Source organism: Tripterygium wilfordii, chromosome 11, assembly GCF_013401445.1.
Source record: "Tripterygium wilfordii isolate XIE 37 chromosome 11, ASM1340144v1, whole genome shotgun sequence".
NCBI lineage: Eukaryota > Viridiplantae > Streptophyta > Magnoliopsida > Celastrales > Celastraceae > Tripterygium > Tripterygium wilfordii.
Window position 1 is genome coordinate 2,520,169 of NC_052242.1, and position 19,342 is coordinate 2,539,510.

At 38.6% G+C, this 19,342-nt stretch overlaps 3 protein-coding genes across 3 annotated transcripts; 2 read left to right on the forward strand and 1 right to left on the reverse strand.

Moving 5' to 3' along the window:
* Nucleotides 1–419: 419 nt before the first annotated feature.
* On the forward strand, nucleotides 420–1,140 carry LOC120009525 (non-specific lipid transfer protein GPI-anchored 31-like). The gene is made up of 2 exons (XM_038860145.1): nucleotides 420–756; nucleotides 833–1,140. Exons 1-2 carry the CDS (start codon nucleotides 420–422, stop codon nucleotides 1,138–1,140), a joined length of 645 nt encoding a protein of 214 aa, XP_038716073.1.
* A 923-nt stretch (nucleotides 1,141–2,063) lies between these two features.
* On the forward strand, nucleotides 2,064–16,405 carry LOC120009431 (acetyl-CoA carboxylase 1-like). The gene is made up of 32 exons (XM_038860037.1): nucleotides 2,064–2,631; nucleotides 3,326–3,701; nucleotides 4,100–4,306; nucleotides 4,388–4,549; nucleotides 4,768–4,860; nucleotides 4,971–5,066; nucleotides 5,195–5,368; nucleotides 5,771–5,864; nucleotides 5,955–6,142; nucleotides 6,238–6,288; nucleotides 6,375–6,414; nucleotides 6,891–7,015; nucleotides 7,095–7,211; nucleotides 7,289–7,363; nucleotides 7,460–7,516; nucleotides 7,648–7,752; nucleotides 8,633–8,719; nucleotides 8,809–9,000; nucleotides 9,074–9,262; nucleotides 9,692–9,802; nucleotides 9,906–9,992; nucleotides 10,105–10,281; nucleotides 10,875–10,952; nucleotides 11,034–11,156; nucleotides 11,398–11,667; nucleotides 11,750–12,090; nucleotides 12,432–12,669; nucleotides 12,754–13,106; nucleotides 13,203–13,416; nucleotides 13,560–13,736; nucleotides 13,822–15,972; nucleotides 16,058–16,405. The coding sequence occupies exons 2-32, from the start codon at nucleotides 3,327–3,329 to the stop codon at nucleotides 16,112–16,114; spliced, it is 6,804 nt and encodes a 2,267-aa protein (XP_038715965.1). The 5' UTR covers nucleotides 2,064–2,631; nucleotide 3,326; the 3' UTR covers nucleotides 16,115–16,405.
* Nucleotides 16,406–16,536: 131 nt separating this feature from the next.
* Nucleotides 16,537–18,903, reverse strand: LOC120009434 (purine permease 3-like). The gene is made up of 2 exons (XM_038860038.1): nucleotides 18,061–18,903; nucleotides 16,537–17,056 (listed from the first exon to the last, which is right to left on the reverse strand). Exons 1-2 carry the CDS (start codon nucleotides 18,739–18,741, stop codon nucleotides 16,688–16,690), a joined length of 1,050 nt encoding a protein of 349 aa, XP_038715966.1. The 5' UTR covers nucleotides 18,742–18,903; the 3' UTR covers nucleotides 16,537–16,687.
* Between the last annotated feature and the right edge of the window lie 439 nt (nucleotides 18,904–19,342).

A 19,342-nucleotide genomic window follows, 5' to 3' on the forward strand; every position in this document is an offset into this window, starting at 1 on the left:
AAGAGCGTTTGTAATTGATTTAATTTGTTTGTTTGAACTGAATTTGGAAAGAGATAAAAAAAAAAGAGAAGTTTTTTTTTAAAAAAAATAAAATAATCAAACAACTCTACTTATAATAAAACATTTAATTTAGTTTCTTAAAAAATAATTTGTTTTTGATAGATATATATCCGGATTAAACAAACCAACAACTAAAACAGTATCTATCATCATGATAATTTAACTTCAAACTTGAATAGAGAGATAATAGGAATTTAACATTCAAAGTTTCAAAATAGAAATTTATCTTACAATTCCATTTCTATATAAATGTACAAAATAAACCACAAAATCAAATCTAACATTACTCTTCTTCAAGCTTTCTTTTTCTTTTTTGTCTCCTCTCTGTTCAATTCCGTGAGACTCCAAGAAAAACAAGAATGTCAAAATTGTGGGTTGCTTTGAAGATTGCAACTACATGGGTAATGCTGATCAATGGCAATGGTGATAACAAAATAGCTGCTCCGCCATCAGTTGATTGCTCCGCTGTAATCTATGAGCTATTTGATTGCATTTCGTTTCTGAGCGATGGAAGCACAGTGATGAAGCCTACAACTGACTGTTGTAATGGATATCAGACAGTGATCGCTGTTGATCCAAGATGTATTTGTTTCGCTATTAAGAGTAGTGGGGATTTGGGTATTCAACTTAATATCACCAAAGCCATGACTCTTCCTTCTGCTTGTGGATTTCCTGCTCCTCCTGTTGATTGTGGCAGTAAGTGATCATTTTGATTTTGATAATTGTTTTAACCAAGTGATTGGCATTTCATTCATTTTGTGTTTGAATGCAGCATCCCTACCTCCTTTAGATTCTGGTCCACTCACATCTCCATCTCCATCTCCATCGATGCTGCCTCCTTCGAATGATAAGCCAACACCATCACCATCTAATGATGAGCCATCAGATGGTGGAGATGATGATGAAGAATCGCCAGCAAAAGCCCCCGCAGAGAATGATGATCAGGAGGGAGGAAGCAGTGAAGCTCCGGCACCATCACCGTCAATAGAAAATGGAGGAATATATTCAACTTCTGTCTCTTTAGTTGCGGTTATTAGCATGATTGTGGCTTCAGTCTCTTCTGTTCACTTGTTTGGTTAGATTTAGCTAGAATAGTATATATTGGGTGGAGTTGTTTGTTTGAAGCTGGGAGGTTTTATTGACATTTTGGGAATAAAATTAGTTCTAATTGATATCCATTTCCATGTTAGTTTTGTTTTTTCCCCCTTCTGATTATATATATATATATCATATGCATGCAAATGAGGGATCATGGACCATGCAAGTTTTCCACATATGCATAATACATTGTCGAACTTGAAACCTGAAACAGACTACAGACATTATGAAGCTCATAATCAGAGGAATTATATAAGCCATGAACCTATTTGTTAGGTAGCATACTGTGTGATTTCGAACCCAGCAACATGATCCAGAAGTAGTGATTCGCTGACAATAAGATTACAGAAGAACACGTCGGCCTAGCTCGTATGCAAGCAGTACATAAGGAACCTCAGATGCTTTCATCCTTCCCTACTGATGAGCATTAATTTGATGAAGTGCAACAGTTATGGTACACAGTGTCTGCCCAAATAGCACCTAAATGTAAGTAATATTCCATGACTACTTATTATAGATGATAAGAGTAGTAGTAAGTATGGCATGGATGGACCTAACTTCCAACCATAACCCACCCACCCATGCAAGATTAATACTACTCAAACAGGCACTTCACCCACGCATTTATCTTACCTCAACCTCAATATATAAAAACCAATTCATAGAAAAAAATTTAGAAATAAATAAATAATAAGAGCCTGTTTGGATCCTATTTTTAGTTTTCTGTGAACACTAAAACAATTTTGCTTTATTGTTTCTAGAAATCCAGTTAGAGGTTGAGATTTTATTTTGTTCAAAATATATTTATGTATAGACTGCTCTGGGAAATTATTTCCAAACTATGATTTTGATACAAAGAGACAAACACAGCCTTATCGTGTGTAACAACAATTTAATGTGTAGAGAGGCAAGTAAAGTAAGTTATCTGCTGAGACAGGAATAGTTGGTGGACACCACCAACCAAACACCCAGTCAAGCGCCTCCAAGGGCGCATGACAAATCTTGGCAAACAAACTGAAGCGTTTCAATGAAATTTCGACAATCCGATGAAGATTGATCTATTCGCTTTAGTGGGTGATCGCGAATTGAAGGTAAAAGTGTTGGGGCAAAGGAATTTGATTCCCCAATCGCAAGTCGCAAGTCGCAAGGGAAGAAGACGGGTAGCTGGTAACTAAAATATTCAGATAGGTGTGACTTTGGCAGGTACCAACGTGGTACCTGCCAAACGCAAATATATTTCTCTGCAATTCCCTTATTATGACATAAACACACAGAGAGAGGGAAGGAAAGGGAGAGTAATCATTTCCAGCTTGTGTTGTGTGTATGTACATACATTCCTTACCTCTTCCACCGCAGGCACGCATATTTTGTCTTGCTTTCTCTGTAACTCTCTTTGTGCGTGATTCACTCGTTTCATTGATACCCGTCAGCCAAATTCAACCCGATTGTCCAAGCTTGCAGCAATTGTTCCAGGTTAGTCAAATTTGCTATTCGATTGTCTTTTTTGATTTGGGTATTCTTTCTTTTGCGTTCCTATTCGCGTTTGAAGTGAATATACTATAGGTGGTATGAAAATTAGTTGGTTTTACATATTCTGTTTCAATTTGTTGGTTTTGATTGAGGATTCTGACTTCTGAGAATATCTTTTGGTTGTCGTTTGGGGGTGTGGGGGATTAAAATGTGTAGCTTATCTATTCAAGTAGTGCTCTTTTTCATTGTAATCAATGCCGGAGGATCTTGCATATGAGAAACTTTACTCCTAGCTTGTGTCTGATTTCAGATATGAATTTGTAGTTATTAAATTATTATGGTTAAATTTGGCGATGGAGTCTTGAATTAACTGAAGTTAGGACTGTCTACATCGTCATATTTTTCATTGTAATCAAACGCTGCCTTGGCTGGATTTCATTGTCATGGTTGATGGTCATTGAACTCTCTTTTATCAGTTTTTAATTTGGTTTGCTGTTGCTGTTGCTTGGTCAAATGTAATACTACCAAGTGACAAAGCAATTAAGGGAGACCCAAATAATTTCTATGATTGAAAGGAACCTCTCTTTCTCTCTCCTCTTTTTGTTTGTAATTAACACAGTAAACGAGAGCAATTTAGATTTGTTGTTAAAACTTATATTCACCTCTACTGTTGACTCTGGAATTTCTGGTGGTGCAGTATGTCAGAAGCGCAAAGGAGGTCATTGTCAATTGGTGTGGGGCGTGGGAATGGTTTCTTAAATGGGGTAGTTTCACTAAGAAGTCCTGCTACAATATCCGAAGTTGATGACTTCTGCTATGGCCTTGGAGGCAAGAAGCCAATCCATAGTATTTTAATTGCAAACAATGGAATGGGAGCTGTCAAATTTATACGTAGTATTAGGATGTGGGCTTATGAAACATTTGGCACAGAGAAGGCAATTTTGTTGGTTGCCATGGCGACTCCAGAGGACATGAGAATCAATGCGGAGCATATACGAATTGCTGATCAGTTTGTGGAAGTTCCTGGTGGGACAAACAATAATAACTATGCCAATGTGCAGCTAATTGTAGAGGTGTGTATACAAACAATACTGCTCTTATTTGCTTTCAAAACGCATGAACTGAAGTAGTAAAGATAAATAGTTGCTTTCTGGTTCGAAGAATCTGTCTCCCTTGTTATCACTTACCTTAAAATAATGAAATGAGAACTTGCAGTGGCCTTTGTATTATGTTATTTATGATTTGGATAATTTAGTGTAGAAGCTGTAAAAGTCACTCACTGTTAAGAAATCTCTAACAAATAAGGATGGCAGATGATGGGTCTGCTCTGATCTGTGATTTATTATTTTAACTGTTTGTTATAGTTCGTTGTGTTTAATTCTTGATATTTTTGACGATGCTAATGAATTATATCAAACTTTGAACTCCCATTATCTTGTATTTTGACAGTTTTTAGTTTGTGGTTACCTAGATGGCAGAGATTACACATGTAGATGCTGTTTGGCCTGGTTGGGGCCATGCATCTGAGAACCCTGAGCTGCCGGATGCACTGGATGCAAAGGGAATTGTATTTCTTGGGCCTCCGGCTACGTCGATGGCAGCATTGGGAGATAAGATTGGTTCGTCTTTGATTGCTCAGGCTGCAGATGTCCCCACCCTTCCATGGAGTGGGTCTCATGTAACTATTTTACTCTTTAGGAATTTTGCTATGATTTTGACTTGTGTTTTCCATATGTAGATATTAAATTTTTTCTTACAGGTGAAAATTTCTCAAGAAAGTTGTTTAGTCTCGATCCCTGAGGAAATTTACAGACAAGCTTGTGTATATACAACAGAGGAAGCAATTGCAAGTTGTCAAGTTGTTGGTTACCCTGCAATGATCAAGGCATCTTGGGGTGGAGGGGGTAAAGGCATAAGGAAGGTTGGTTTAGTCAATTAAAAAATTCTTCCGAGAATTTGATATATTTTCTTGCTCAATGTTGTTAACTTGCTTGAATTTGATGACACATATTTGTTGGTCCCTTGGTGGTGGAAGATAATATCAGACAACTAATTACCAAGTTGCACTATTGTTTTGGCTGGCTTTCGTGCCCTCTTTATCAAGTTGGACTAATTGAAGCCTCTTTTTGAATTTTCAAGGTTCACAATGATGATGAAGTTAGAGCATTGTTCAAACAAGTGCAGGGGGAAGTTCCAGGCTCGCCCATATTCATAATGAAGGTTGCTTCTCAGGTCAGTTTGGCTAGCCTTTGCTTGTTTCTTTTCTTTTTTTGGAATAAATTTCCATCATGATATGTGGGTTTTAGATTTGTTCTGATGATGCATTTTAATTTTTGTATTAGAGCCGACATTTAGAAGTCCAGCTGCTGTGTGATCAGTATGGAAATGTTGCAGCCTTACACAGTCGTGATTGCAGTGTACAGAGGCGGCACCAGAAGGTGGATAATAATTTAAGTTGAGTTTATTCTGCAACTAACCATTTTTTTTTCTGCATGATCACTGCGTTAGCATCATCTCTAAGATTAAATCCTCATGAAATCTTACTCTCTTTTTCCGTGTTAAGTAGATTATTGAGGAGGGTCCAATTACTGTGGCCCCACTGGAGACAGTCAAAAAGCTGGAGCAGGCAGCTCGAAGGTTAGCAAAATGTGTGAATTATGTAGGAGCTGCCACTGTTGAGTATCTGTACAGTATGGACACTGGCGAGTACTACTTTTTAGAGCTCAACCCTCGGTTACAGGTAGATCATGTTTCAATCCTATTTTCTAGACCATGTCATTCTCATTAAGCTTTCATTTCCATGAGTTTGTTTCATGTTCTCTTTGAATTTCTTTCTCACGTTTAGTGATATTGAGTAGTGGTTTAGTTTAATGCTGCGTTGATGTGCATATAAATATGTTAGATGGTTGTTACGAAATGATTAAAAATCCTTTCATTCTATGATCAAGGGTGATGTGAACTCTTTGAGAAGGTTTTATATAATTATATGATTATATCTCACAACGATGAACCATTTGGGTGCTTTCATCATATGTTTTGGGGTATAGGCGATCGTGCTAGCAAGTGGTTTCTCATTCAGTCCATCTATTTCTCATTGTTTCTGGTGCAACTTTATCTCACGAGTGTATGGCATTCTATATAGGTAGAGCACCCTGTAACTGAGTGGATTGCTGAAATAAATCTACCAGCAGCCCAAGTTGCTGTAGGGATGGGTATTCCTCTTTGGAAAATTCCTGGTATGAGGCTAAAAGTTTGTAGTTTCTCAAATTCCTTTGTCAGCAAATGTATATTTTAACATTCTATGCATATATTTGCCAATCAATCAGAAATGAGACGATTTTATGGAATGGAACATGGTGGAGGGTACGATGCTTGGAGGAAAACTTCGGTGCTTTCAACCCCTTTTGATTTTGACAGGGCTGAGTCTACAAGGCCGAAAGGTCATTGTGTAGCTGTTCGCGTTACGAGTGAGGACCCAGATGATGGATTTAAGCCAACTAGTGGAAAAGTCCAGGCAAGGCTACCGAGATTCGTGACGCAATCTTGCTTGCAGGAGCATATTTTATAGTTTGACACTTCAAGTCCTCTGATTATTTTGAATTGTTACAGGAGTTGAGTTTTAAAAGCAAGCCAAATGTGTGGGCTTACTTCTCTGTAAAGGTATTTTGATTTCTTCTTTGGGTAGTGTATTTGTTGAGAGAACTTACTATTTTCAAATCTTCATGCAATTGAATTTTTCCTTGCAGTCTGGTGGAGGGATTCATGAGTTCTCAGATTCTCAATGTGGTAAAGCCTTAGCTACCTAATGTAACCTTATAGAGTAGCAAACATGGTTTTTGGCTTGACATCTTAACTTAATCTTGTGAATTTAACTGGAAACATCCAACCACTTGAGGAAAAGCTGCTGCAATTTATTTTTTTTTGCTTATGAGAATCAATATTTGATAGGTGAGCATGTGGTCCTATGATAGAGTTTGCATGGATACAATCTAGAGGTCACATGTTCAATTCTTTGAAACAGCCTCTTCACATATTATGTGAGGGTAAGGTCTGCATACATCCTGATCCTACATGTCTTTGACCCCACCCGCTACGGGATCCTTGTGCAGGGTAGTTGTTTACCTTATGAGATTCAGTATTTGATTTAATTTTTACACGAGATTGTGGATATTGGCAATCGTTGATGTTTCTGGAACATTTGGCTTATGCATTTAATTGTTCTGCGAGTATTTGCTGCTAAAGTCAAAAAAATCACATCTCAGGTCACGTTTTCGCATTTGGAGAGTCCAGGGCACTAGCTATAGCCAACATGGTCCTTGGGCTGAAAGAAATCCAGATTCGGGGAGAAATTCGTACCAATGTTGATTATACAGTTGACCTTTTACATGTAAATTTCATGACGAGCTTTTCTTAGTTACATTAGTTCTATGGAAATTATAAGTAACAAAAGTTAAATTGCTCTACAGGCATCGGATTACCAGGAAAATAGGATCCACACAGGATGGTTAGATAGTAGAATTGCTATGCGAGTTAGAGCAGAAAGGCCACCTTGGTATCTATCTGTTGTTGGAGGGGCTCTCTATGTAAGTACCCTTATTGATATGGTCGCTTCCGTGTTATGAAAATGTAGCATTTGAGTTTCCTTATTTGTTTTTCTCAGAAAGCATCTGCCAGCAGTGCAGCTGTGGTTTCGGATTATATTGGTTATCTTGAAAAGGGGCAAATCCCTCCAAAGGTATTGTGATAAAGAAAACCCATACAGACACCTGCTATGAAACTCTTGTGCATTCAATCTTACAACTAATTAGATGTTTGTTGGTCCTACTTGCAGCACATATCACTTGTGAACTCTAAAGTTTCTTTAAATATAGAAGGAAGCAAATATACGGTATGGCTTTTGATTATGAAAGATACTGTTCTGTTGTAATAAACTCCTTTCTTTTCTATGAAGAATTCTGTTACTTTTGTCTTATGGGGATAATCTATGTGCATTATAAACAATTTGGAAATCATTTTTAGATTGACATGGTTAGAGGGGGACCAGGGAGCTATCGACTGAAGATGAACGAGTCAGACATTGAAGCTGAAATACATACTTTACGTGATGGGGGTTTATTAATGCAGGCAAGGGTTCCTATCTAATGTAAATTTATAATTAGTGCCTCATGAATGATTGTGTGCTTGTTTATATGGTTTTTTCTTTTCTTTTCTTTTTCTCTTTAGTTCTATGAAAACGTACATGTAGCAGATATAGACATATAGTTGGATTGAAGTGTCTGTTCTTTGATCTGTTAGGCTTAGTTGACTGGCCCGCTAATGTGGTTTGCATCAAAATATATTTATATTCTGAAGTTGCTGAATGATGGATGAACACTTGGATTGTTATTCGAGATCATGATTCTGGGATGTAGTTTGTGTGAGAATTTTGAAACATCAAATAGAATAGAAGGTGCTTGTTGTTTGACAAGCAATATCTTAAACTCAGCTTAGAAATGCTCTGCTGATTTTATATGGTACTTATTCCTCAGAGCATCTACATGTTTTAGGGACATGATTCTTGTGTGAAAGCCTGACTCTATTATTTGCTATAACATGGTCTTTTGAGACGGGGATAATTCTGCATATCCAACATGTCTGGCTTGTCAAATTGTGACAGAGGGTGTGATATATTTATGGCGGCGGGTCAGCGTATATATCTTTAATGTCTCCTTGTTGAAGGAAAATGATCTGACAAGAAATTGCAATTGAAGTTGCAACAACCATTCTTACACCAAGGAAGCTATTACAAAATTCTAAATTTAGGTCACTCACTGGTGACAGAATTTGTATGAGAAATCTTGATCTAGAAATGGTTTTTCTGTATTTTATTCTTATAAAACGTTATTTAATATGGTGCTTGCTGGCTTCACAGATGTTTGTCTTGGAAAACCTTGTTGTTAGTAATGGCTTCTTTAAAATTTCTTTTCTTAATATGGTGGTTACTGGCTTCACATTGTCATTACAGCTGGATGGAAACAGCCATGTTATATATGCAGAGGAGGAAGCAGCTGGAACTCGCCTTCTGATTGATGGAAGGACATGCTTGCTACAGGTCCCACCTATTTTTTCCCTCTCCCACCCGTCTCTTTCTTTCCTTTTCTCAAACCCCATGAAATTAATAAATTATCTTGTTATATTCAGAATGACCATGATCCGTCAAAGTTGATGGCAGAGACACCATGCAAGTTGCTGAGGTATTTAGTTTCAGACGGTAGCCATATTGATGCTGATACTCCGTATGCAGAAGTTGAGGTTATGAAGATGTGTATGCCTCTTCTTTCGCCTTCTTTTGGGGTTATTCAGTTTAAAATGTCCGAAGGTCAGGCGATGCAGGTAACTTGTGTTATAAGTGATACTAATTCACTATTTTTGCATCTCTAAACTTAAGAAAAAAGTTCTTGTATAGGCCGGTGAACTCATAGCAAGGCTTGAACTGGATGATCCTTCGGCAGTGAGAAAAGCTGAACCTTTCCGTGGAAGCTTCCCAGTATTGGGTCCTCCAACTGCAATTTCTGGTAAAGTTCATCAGAAATGTGCTGCAAGTTTAAATGCGACCCGCATGATCCTTGCTGGTTATGAGCATAATATTGACGAGGTAACACTTCCCTTCCTCGTTGACTTTTGAATGCATACTTCTAGATAAATCAGTGGCCCAGTGGTAGAGTTTGAAGTGGTACAACGTAGAGGTCACATGTTCAATTCTTGGAAATAGTCTCTCCACATATTATGTGGGGGTAAGGTTTGCATACATCTTGCATGTCCCCACCCTACCCATTGCGGAAGCATTGTGCACATGTGTTGTTTTACCTTTATACTTCTAGATATATCAGTATTTGAAACTGGCAATTCTCTTCGATGTACATTTTAATTTTAGTTTCTTTGGGTTTTGAAATCACAAACTCAAGAATGCAATGGAGTGTAGAAATATTGGGTCATTTTTTTAGTTTTACTAATCAAAATAGTTGATAACTATTTTTTTTATGAAGTTTGACTTGGCTTATCAACAAGTTCTACTGTATTTCAGGTAGTGCAAAACTTACTTAATTGTCTTGATAGTCCTGAACTTCCTTTTCTTCAATGGCAAGAGTGCTTGTCTGTCCTAGCAACCCGCCTTCCAAAAGATCTGAGAAATGAGGTACTTGTTTATTCCTTGGCTTTGATCTCTGTTTCCATTCTTATGTAGTTGCACTACATTTTGATTTGATCTGATGTTGCATTTATCCATGCAATTTTATCAGCTAGAATCAAAATTTAAGGGCTTTGAGGGGATATCAAGCTCACTGAATATTGATTTCCCTGCCAAATCATTGAGGGCTGTTATTGAAGTGAGTCATCTCATCTTCCTCATCTGTGGTTCTATTATGATTTTGTTGCTTTGCTCCTTTTTCTTTTTTCAATCAAATGCACTCTGGACAAATGTTTTTTCTCTGTTTGCAGGCCCATTTGTCCTCCTGTCCTGAGAAAGAGAAAGGAGCTCAGGAAAGACTTGTTGAACCTTTGCTGTCTCTTGTGAAGTCCTATGAAGGTGGAAGAGAGAGTCATGCCCGCGTCATTGTTCAGTCCCTTTTTGAAGAGTATTTATCGGTTGAAGAATTGTTTAGTGACAACATACAGGTACTCTTGCCTCTAGGAACACAAATTCTTCTATGATGTTTATATATGATACATATATACTGCTGATAATACTGGATTTTGGGATTCGTCATAACTGTCTTATTTAAGTTGTACCATTCAATTCTTGCTTTTCATGTATTAGGCTGATCATCTTTATTTTTGCCTCTACTTCTATTGGGCTTCTACGATGTGTGAATGCATGACCAAGTGACTCTGGCCTTCCTCTCGCATGTCAAAGCATCCCAATAACAGCTTCTAACATTGGCTTTACATTCAATTTTATTATTACTTTGTATATAATATTGATTCCACTTTTTATTTCAATATGTATTGGGCACACTGAGTTTATTAGCATCTGCTAGAAGGCACAAATCTTCCTTTTTGTTGTTCCAAGACTTGGCTCTTAGTTGTTTTGTTTTATATCAATGATTTTTCAATATACTCCAAGCTAGTTTGCCATTTTGAAATTTATACTAATATTGCTATTACTAATGCAACAAATTATCTGGAGCTTGTGGGTTATACTTCGATCTGTTTACTTATTACTATGTCTGAGGAAATATTTCATTTTTGTTTATTACATTCGTATTTAGGCTGATGTGATTGAACATCTTCGACTTCAATACAAGAAAGATCTATTGAAGGTTGTGGACATTGCGCTATCTCATCAGGTACCAAATTTATAACATGCTTAGCTGAAGTCCAATATGGAATCTGTTTGAACATATTTTATTTGCATTCATGCCATGCAGGGGGTCAAGAGTAAAAATAAGCTGATACTACAGCTCATGGAACAACTTGTTTACCCTAACCCTGCAGCATACAGAGATAGACTAATTCGCTTCTCTGCACTTAACCATACAAATTATTCCAAGGTTGGCCACTGGTTTTTTTTTTCCTCTTTTAGAGCATAAGTGGTTAATTTTAATACATGCTGCTTTGTTTTTCTTCATCCTAGGTTGTGCAGTTTAACACCACACTATTGGAGAGGATTGCAATGTTTACTTTTTCTCATACTTTAATATTATAAGGACATTGGTTATTTGTATCTTCTTATCTTATAATCAACAATATAATGTTTTTGAATGGCATCCAATGCCCAACATGTCTATGCAGTTGGCACTTAAGGCTAGTCAATTACTGGAACAAACAAAACTGAGTGAACTTCGTTCCTCCATTGCCAGAAGCCTTTCTGAGTTGGAGATGTTTACTGAGGATGGGGAAAATATGGATACTCCTAAAAGGAAAAGTGCCATTAATGAACGAATGGAGGCTGTTGTTCGTGCTCCATTAGCCATTGAAGATGCCCTTATAGGTCTTTTTGATCACAGTGATCACACCCTCCAAAGGAGGGTTGTGGAGACTTATGTTCGTAGGTTATACCAGGTATTACGATTCAAATCTCACAATATTTTGCTTTTTTATGTTGGATACCCATTTCTTTATTTTGCTATTGGCATATTGTCAGCCATATCTAGCGAAGGGGAGTGTTAGGATGCAGTGGCACAGATCTGGTCTTATTGCATCCTGGGAGTTTGTGGAAGAGCATATAGATAGAAAGAATGGGTCTGAAGATCATGTGCTAGATGAGCCCTTGGCTGAAGAACAAAGTGAGAGGAAATGGGGGGCCATGGTTATCATAAAGTCTCTTCAATTTTTGCCAGCAATTATCAGTGCCGCACTGAGGGAAACAACTCATAACACTCATCAAGCAGCAGCTAATGGATCCATGGAACCAAATACCTACGGAAATATGATGCATATAGCATTGGTGGGCATCAACAATCCAATGAGTTTACTTCAGGACAGGTATACACATTTTTCTGCTTTTCTTGCATTGGATTCTGCAATGAGCTGCTATTTTTATCTTGTACAGCCACATGTACCATATTTTACATTCTCAGGCAGCCTGTCAGCCAAGTGCCATTTGAGATAATTGAATATCTTATCACATTTGGTGTGAATTTGATTTGTGTCATGCACATAATTTAAGAAATTTTCCTTAGGAGGATGCATATTTTTCATAGGGTTTTCCCCTTTTTTCATAGCAGCAGAGACCATATAAACTTATTTTCCATGTCAATCCAGGAATATCTCCTGATTTCAAAACTTCGTTCACTCTAACCCAAGTTTTCCTTTGATGTGTTCAGTGGTGATGAGGATCAGGCTCAAGAGAGAATTAACAAGTTGGCCAAAATACTGAAAGAACAAGAAGTAGGCTCATCCCTACGTGCTGCTGGTATTGGGGTTATTAGCTGTATTATACAGAGGGATGAAGGGCGAACCCCTATGAGACACTCCTTTCACTGGTCATCAGAACAGCTCTATTATGAGGAAGAGCCTCTACTGCGTCATCTGGAACCTCCTCTCTCCATATTCCTCGAATTGGTTTGTTATCATAATCCCTTTTCTATGTGAAATAATTTCATTTACTTCCTTGTATGTATAGCATTAACATCTGTTCTGTTCCAGGAAAAACTAAAAGGCTATGAGAGTATATGCTATATACCATCTCGTGACCATCAATGGCACCTGTATACTGTCTTAGACAAGACATTACCATTCCAGAGGATGTTTCTCAGAACTCTTGTGAGGCAGCCCATTACAAATGAAAGGCTAATTGCAAGTCAAGGGCTGGACATGGAAACCATGTACAACCAGTGGGCTACTTCTTTTACTTCTAGGAGCATTTTGAGGTCTTTGATGACTGCAATGGAGGAGCTCGAACTTAATGTTCACAATGCTGCTGTCAAATCTGATCACGCTCATATGTACCTTTGCATCCTATGTGAGCAACAAATAGATGATCTTTTGCCTTACTCTAGGTAATTATGTCATTATCCTTTTCTCTTTTCTGCTTTGATCAAAATAAGTTTGTGAACTTCGTTTATGTATGCTTATGTTTGAATAATTGTCCCCAGGAGAGTTGACGTAGATGATGGTCAAGAAGAAGCTGCAGTTATGGAGATCTTGGAGGAACAGGCAAGGGAGATCTTTAAGTGTGTTGGTGTGAGAATGCATAAATTAGGTGTCTGTGAGTGGGAAGTGAAACTTCGGATGACATGTTCTGGACGGGCAAATGGTGCTTGGAGGATTGTGGTAACAAATGTGACCGGTCACACCTGCACTATACATGTAAGTGGTATATTACTCACATGGTGCTTATGCATTCGTGGCTGCACACATATGTGGACCAAAAAAACCGTTGTTGTATGCGTATGTATCAACTAATCTATGGATTTAGAGTCTATTGAAATTATACAAATTTCTAATTTCAGGTATATCGTGAACTTGAAGATACGAGCAAAAACAAAGTGGTGTACCATTCAGTATCTGTGCAGGGTCCTTTGCATGGTGTAGCTGTGAATGCACAGTATCAGCCATTGGGAGTTCTTGATAGGAAACGCCTATTGGCAAGGAAAAGTAACACTACATACTGCTATGATTTTCCCCTGGTGAGTAAAGTGTGGTATATCGGCAAATTTAGTGGCTTGTTATTCTAGGGTGTGTTCTCTGAATGGTAAAAAAATTTGCTTTCAGGCATTTGAGACGGCCTTGGAGCAAATATGGGCATCCCAACTTCCTGGTAGCGAGAAACCAAAGGATAAGATTATTAAGGTTGCAGAGCTCATATTTGGTGACAAAAAGGGTACTTGGGGTACCCCTCTTGCTTCAGTGGAGCGTGCGCCTGGGCTCAATGATGTTGCCATGGTAGCTTTCTGTGTGGAAATATCTACTCCTGAATTTCCTTCTGGAAGGACAATTTTGATAGTTGCAAATGATGTTACATTCAAAGCTGGGTCTTTTGGCCCCAGAGAGGATGCATTTTTTCTTGAAGTAACTAATCTTGCTTGCTCAAAGAAACTGCCTCTTATTTATTTGGCAGCAAATTCTGGTGCACGTATAGGGGTTGCAGATGAAGTCAAAGTCTGCTTTAAAGTTGGTTGGTCAGATGAATCACATCCCGAGCGTGGTTTTCAGTATGTATACTTGAGTCCTGAGGATTATAATCGGGTTGGATCATCTGTGATAGCACATGAGATGAAGATGGAAAATGGAGAAGCCAGATGGGTGATAGATACCATTGTTGGGAAAGAGGACGGCCTGGGAGTTGAGAATCTAACTGGAAGTGGGGCCATTGCTGGTGCATATTCTAGGGCATACAAGGAAACCTTCACCTTAACATATGTGACTGGTAGAACTGTGGGGATTGGTGCTTATCTTGCTCGGCTAGGCATGCGGTGCATACAGAGGCTTGATCAGCCCATCATATTGACTGGATTCTCTGCATTGAACAAGCTTCTTGGGCGGGAGGTCTACAGCTCCCACATGCAACTTGGAGGTCCTAAAATTATGGCAACTAATGGTGTTGTTCACCTAACTGTTTCTGATGATCTTGAAGGGGTATCAGCTATTTTGAATTGGTTAAGCTGTTTTCCTCCACATGTAGGTGGTGCACTGCCCATTTTTAGCTCTATGGATCCTCCAGAAAGGCCTGTGGAGTACTTCCCTGAAAACTCATGTGATCCCCGTGCTGCTATTTCCGGTGCTCTAAATGATAGTGGGAAATGGTTGGGGGGTATTTTTGACAAGGATAGCTTTGTTGAGACTTTAGAGGGCTGGGCGAGGACGGTTGTGACAGGAAGGGCAAAGCTTGGAGGAATTCCTGTAGGAGTCATTGCTGTTGAGACACAAACTGTGATGCAAGTTATCCCTGCTGACCCAGGACAACTTGATTCTCACGAGAGGGTTGTCCCTCAAGCTGGGCAAGTATGGTTTCCAGATTCTGCTACCAAGACTGCCCAAGCAATATTAGATTTCAACAGAGAAGAGCTTCCACTTTTCATTCTTGCCAATTGGAGAGGCTTTTCTGGTGGCCAAAGAGACCTTTTTGAAGGTATTCTTCAGGCTGGTTCAACCATTGTTGAGAACCTTAGAACATACCGACGGCCCGTTTTTGTGTACATCCCAATGAGGGGAGAACTCCGTGGTGGGGCGTGGGTTGTCGTGGACAGTCGGATCAATTCAGATCATATTGAAATGTATGCTGACCGAACAGCAAAAGGTAACGTCCTTGAGCCTGAAGGAATGATCGAGATTAAGTTTCGGACAAAAGAACTCTTGGAGTGCATGGGTAGGCTTGATCATCAGTTGATCAAACTGAAGATAGAGCTTCAGGATGCTGAGAGATGTGGGCCTCATGGATTGGTTGAATCCTTGCAACAGCAGATAAAGACGCGTGAAAAGCAGCTTTTGCCATTGTACACTCAGATAGCCACTAGATTCGCAGAGCTTCATGATACTTCCCTGAGGATGCACGCAAAAGGGGTAATTAGAGATGTCGTGGACTGGGAAAAATCTCGATTTTATTTCTACAGAAGATTACGACGGAGACTTGCTGAAGGCTCCCTTATCAAGATTGTGAGAGATGCAGCTGGTGAACAGCTGTCGCATAGCTCTGCGATGGACTTGATCAAGAAATGGTTCCTGGATTCTAACATTGCCGGAGGCAGAGAAGATACCTGGGTGGAGGATGAAACTTTTTTCACATGGAAGGATGACCCTAAAAATTACGAAGAGAAATTAAAGGAGTTGCGGGTTCAGAAGATACTGCTTAAATTAACAAACATTGGCCAATCTATGTCAGATTTGAAAGCTCTGCCTCAAGGCCTTGCCGCCCTTCTAAGCCAGGTAAGTAGGCAACCCATCAATCTTTGGTTTGCTTTTACTATATTATCATTGGTGTAATTGGCTTGACATTTTACAATTTACATAGGTGAACCCATCAATCCGCGGGGAATTGATCGATGAACTACAGAAGGTGCTGAGCTAATTAGCGATTATGCTTCACGGGTAACTAAGGTCCCATTTCTCGCCCCCATAAGCAGTTTCATTTTGATAGCTAAATCTATGTTGTAAACCAGCCTTCTTCTCTGTGAATTTAAGGTGGTGCAGAAGGCTCCTGGGACATGTTTTTTATTGCCTGAGTGTAAATTTTGTGATATCTGGTTTAGGAAATAGTATTATCTTGCAGGCTCCACTGCATAAGCTACCGGCAGTGCTGATTCATTTGTTGGCTGTATTAATCATTTTTGTACTGTAATAATCTGTAAGATGTAATAATCTGTAAGATGTAATAATATGAATTCAGTTGTCAATGCAAATTCTTCAGGCCTTATGATTATATGCATAATTGGTATTTCCTGCAGTGTCTCCCTGAAACGATCAAGGACAAGCAACAACAGATCAAGGCAATGAAATCAAATTTGGTTTTTTCTTAGAGTACATGAACAAACTTACAGTACTGTTGATACTAGCATTGAATATATGGTGGTAGTGGTATTTTCAGGTTTTTTTTTTCTAACCTAAACTCAAATCCTTTGTCTGAGATTTGCAGAGCATTCATTCAAGCATTTCCAGCTGAGGGAGTTGGAGGATTGACTGCAGGTAGAGACAACTCTGTTTGTGGATCAGTATGGTTCTTGTTCTGGTTTTGTTTAATCTCACCATAGAAGTATGAAACAAACCCCCAAAGAGAGAGTGCAAGGGAAACTCCCTTTGCTGCTTGAAATTTCTCGTGGAAGAAAATGACTGCTAGGATCTCTGTCACTGGAAGAGTAACTGCTATTATGATAGCAGATAGCAGAGAAGATGCACCAAAGATTACTCCTATTTGTCCCAAGAAGAAAAGCTGCAATATGATTGCCACTGCCACCAACACCACATAATACTTGGCTTTCCCTAGATCAAATTCTTCAGATTCTCTTGGAATCACCTGAAATTCAACTTTCACATTGAAGGTAAATAACCCATTTCTTTCTTCCTGGTTTATATCACTATTGATACACACTGTCAGCCAAATCAAAACAATATTCTCCCTTCTTGGAATCCAAGAAACGAAGATGATAAAGATCCTAGTAATTAGTATCTCAGACATCTCAACTGAGTTGGACACACATGATTCAATAGAATTAGGGGGCTCCGGCCACTTGTCTTATAGAATACACATGAAATCTTGTGTATATAACTTAACGATTGGGATGGTTGGAATACTAGTAAGTGAGATGTCAACACTTGATATCCCTATCATAACCATCATAACATTTCAACAAGGAAAGAAAGTGATGTCCATTTTTTCTCTTTGCCTCTTGTATATTAGGGGCCCACATGAGTAAAACACCCCTTCAACTCATTCCACCCATGAGATATGAGTTCTTGGATGGGGTAGATCATATTTCAGATAAGATCGGGTTACTGGAAAAGAGAGTATTTTTAGAGAGAGGGAAACAACCTAAATGTAAATTTAGGGGGAAAAAATACAAAACACACCTACTTTGTTGGACAAAAAGAAAGAAGAAAGTAAAGAAAGTAACTTTTCCTGCCAAATGTGAATTGGTAAAAATCAAAATAGAGTATCGCTGTCAAGACAAAAAGTTTATCATTAATTTTCCCATCCCACTTTGACAATAAAAATTAAAAATGCCTTCTGTCCATATCAATAGTTTTTTTTTTTTTGTCTTTTGTCTAACGACTTTTCCAAGATAAGGAAACACGTATGAGTATTTCCTAGGTTTGGCACTTTGGCCAACCTGTACATACATATATGGGGCATGGGGATTACCACATGAAAAACAAAAAATAATTTTAAAATATGCTTTTTTTTGTCTCTCATATATGTTACTTGAATCATGTCAAAACTGGAAAAGAAAAAGAAATCATGATCATGACATGATGAACATAATCAGTTTATATTTTGGATCTGAACAGAGGAATTATTACCTGGAAATCGTTGTTAATGAGCATCCCAACAGTGCACAGAACAGTCGCAAACAAGCACATGACCATCTGGAACTCCAACGCAAGAGTGTAATTGATTTCCTGCTTAGATTTCTTGTAACTCAGCTCGATCAACGGCAACAGCAACCCATACAAACCGGCAGCCAATAACGTTAACACAAATCCCAACATGTATTCTCTCTTCGACACACCTTCCGGCCGATCACTACTGGCACCCAGAGCCAAAACAGCTGCTCCAACAGTCAACAAAACGATACCGTTAATCGAATACGCCGTAAATTTCTGTTTCACCAACAGAAAAGCAAACCCAGCTGTGAAAACCAACTGGGTTGCAACTATAAGAGAAGCCGTGGACACCGGTAGATGCGCAAGCCCATACGAGTATAGATAGTTGTCAAACCCCATTACGAGGCCTATGACGGCGGCGCAGATGAATAAGCGAGGTTTAATGAGGAAAAACCCAGTGGAGGACCGGGTTTTGCGGCGCTGAAAGAAGACTATGATGAGTGGAAACAGAGTAAGAGGGAAAGCAGCTGTTTGGAGAAAGCTTGGGAGCCAGATACGGTTGCCGCCATGGATGAAGTAGAGACGGATTAATATAGGACCTGCAGTGTTTCCTATTGATAATAGGATGCAATTTAGAACTAGTAATGCATTCTTCATCTTTTTTTTTTTTTGGTTATCAGATTGTTTCTTCTCTATCTGTTTGTGCTATGTTGCCTGTGAATTCATGGGTTGTTATTGATAGCTGTAAGATTTTATATTTAATGTTGCAAGTCAGTGTCTTTGCACATTCACCGCTTAGTTGGGGCCGGCAATAAGGCTTCAGTCTTCTAGGTGTTCGACGAAATGACCAATTAAGCAATTAAGCAATTAAGCGTGGTTTTCTGAATTTGTAATAATCTTTTGTGGCAGAAACGTCAATAGTCAAACTGAGTGAGGCCATGGTTGTCATTTTCTTTCAACCTAATTTCCGACTTCTTTTGGTCCAATGGGCTAGCTTAGCTGTTCCCATTGATTTCAAATTGATGTTAATAATAATTTATAGATTCCCATTGTATCAATCCTCATCCACAGAAATGCTATCTAGTGAAATTAGGGTATTGGATATAAATGATATATAGGCTTAATCTTTATCATGAATCCTTAATAATTGTCGTTAGGGCACTCGTTATCATAACACTTTCTTTTATTATACAACAAAATCAGAATCTATCTTCTCTGAAAAATTTCATGTGGGTTATTCTTATGATGTATCAGCTAG

Excerpts from the sequence above, each read along its gene's own strand:
- LOC120009434 (XM_038860038.1), bottom strand. The coding sequence starts at position 18,741 with ATGAAGAATGCATTACTAGTTCTAAATTGCATCCTATTATCAATAGGA. Across the intron at positions 17,057-18,060 it reads TCATTAACAACGATTTCCAG|GTGATTCCAAGAGAATCTGA; the intron begins GTAATAATTCCT and ends GTTGAATTTCAG.
- LOC120009525 (XM_038860145.1), top strand. The coding sequence starts at position 420 with ATGTCAAAATTGTGGGTTGCTTTGAAGATTGCAACTACATGGGTAATG. Across the intron at positions 757-832 it reads TCCTCCTGTTGATTGTGGCA|CATCCCTACCTCCTTTAGAT; the intron begins GTAAGTGATCAT and ends GTTTGAATGCAG.
- LOC120009431 (XM_038860037.1), top strand. The coding sequence starts at position 3,327 with ATGTCAGAAGCGCAAAGGAGGTCATTGTCAATTGGTGTGGGGCGTGGG. Across the intron at positions 5,865-5,954 it reads TCCTCTTTGGAAAATTCCTG|AAATGAGACGATTTTATGGA; the intron begins GTATGAGGCTAA and ends CCAATCAATCAG. Across the intron at positions 9,803-9,905 it reads CAAAAGATCTGAGAAATGAG|CTAGAATCAAAATTTAAGGG; the intron begins GTACTTGTTTAT and ends CAATTTTATCAG.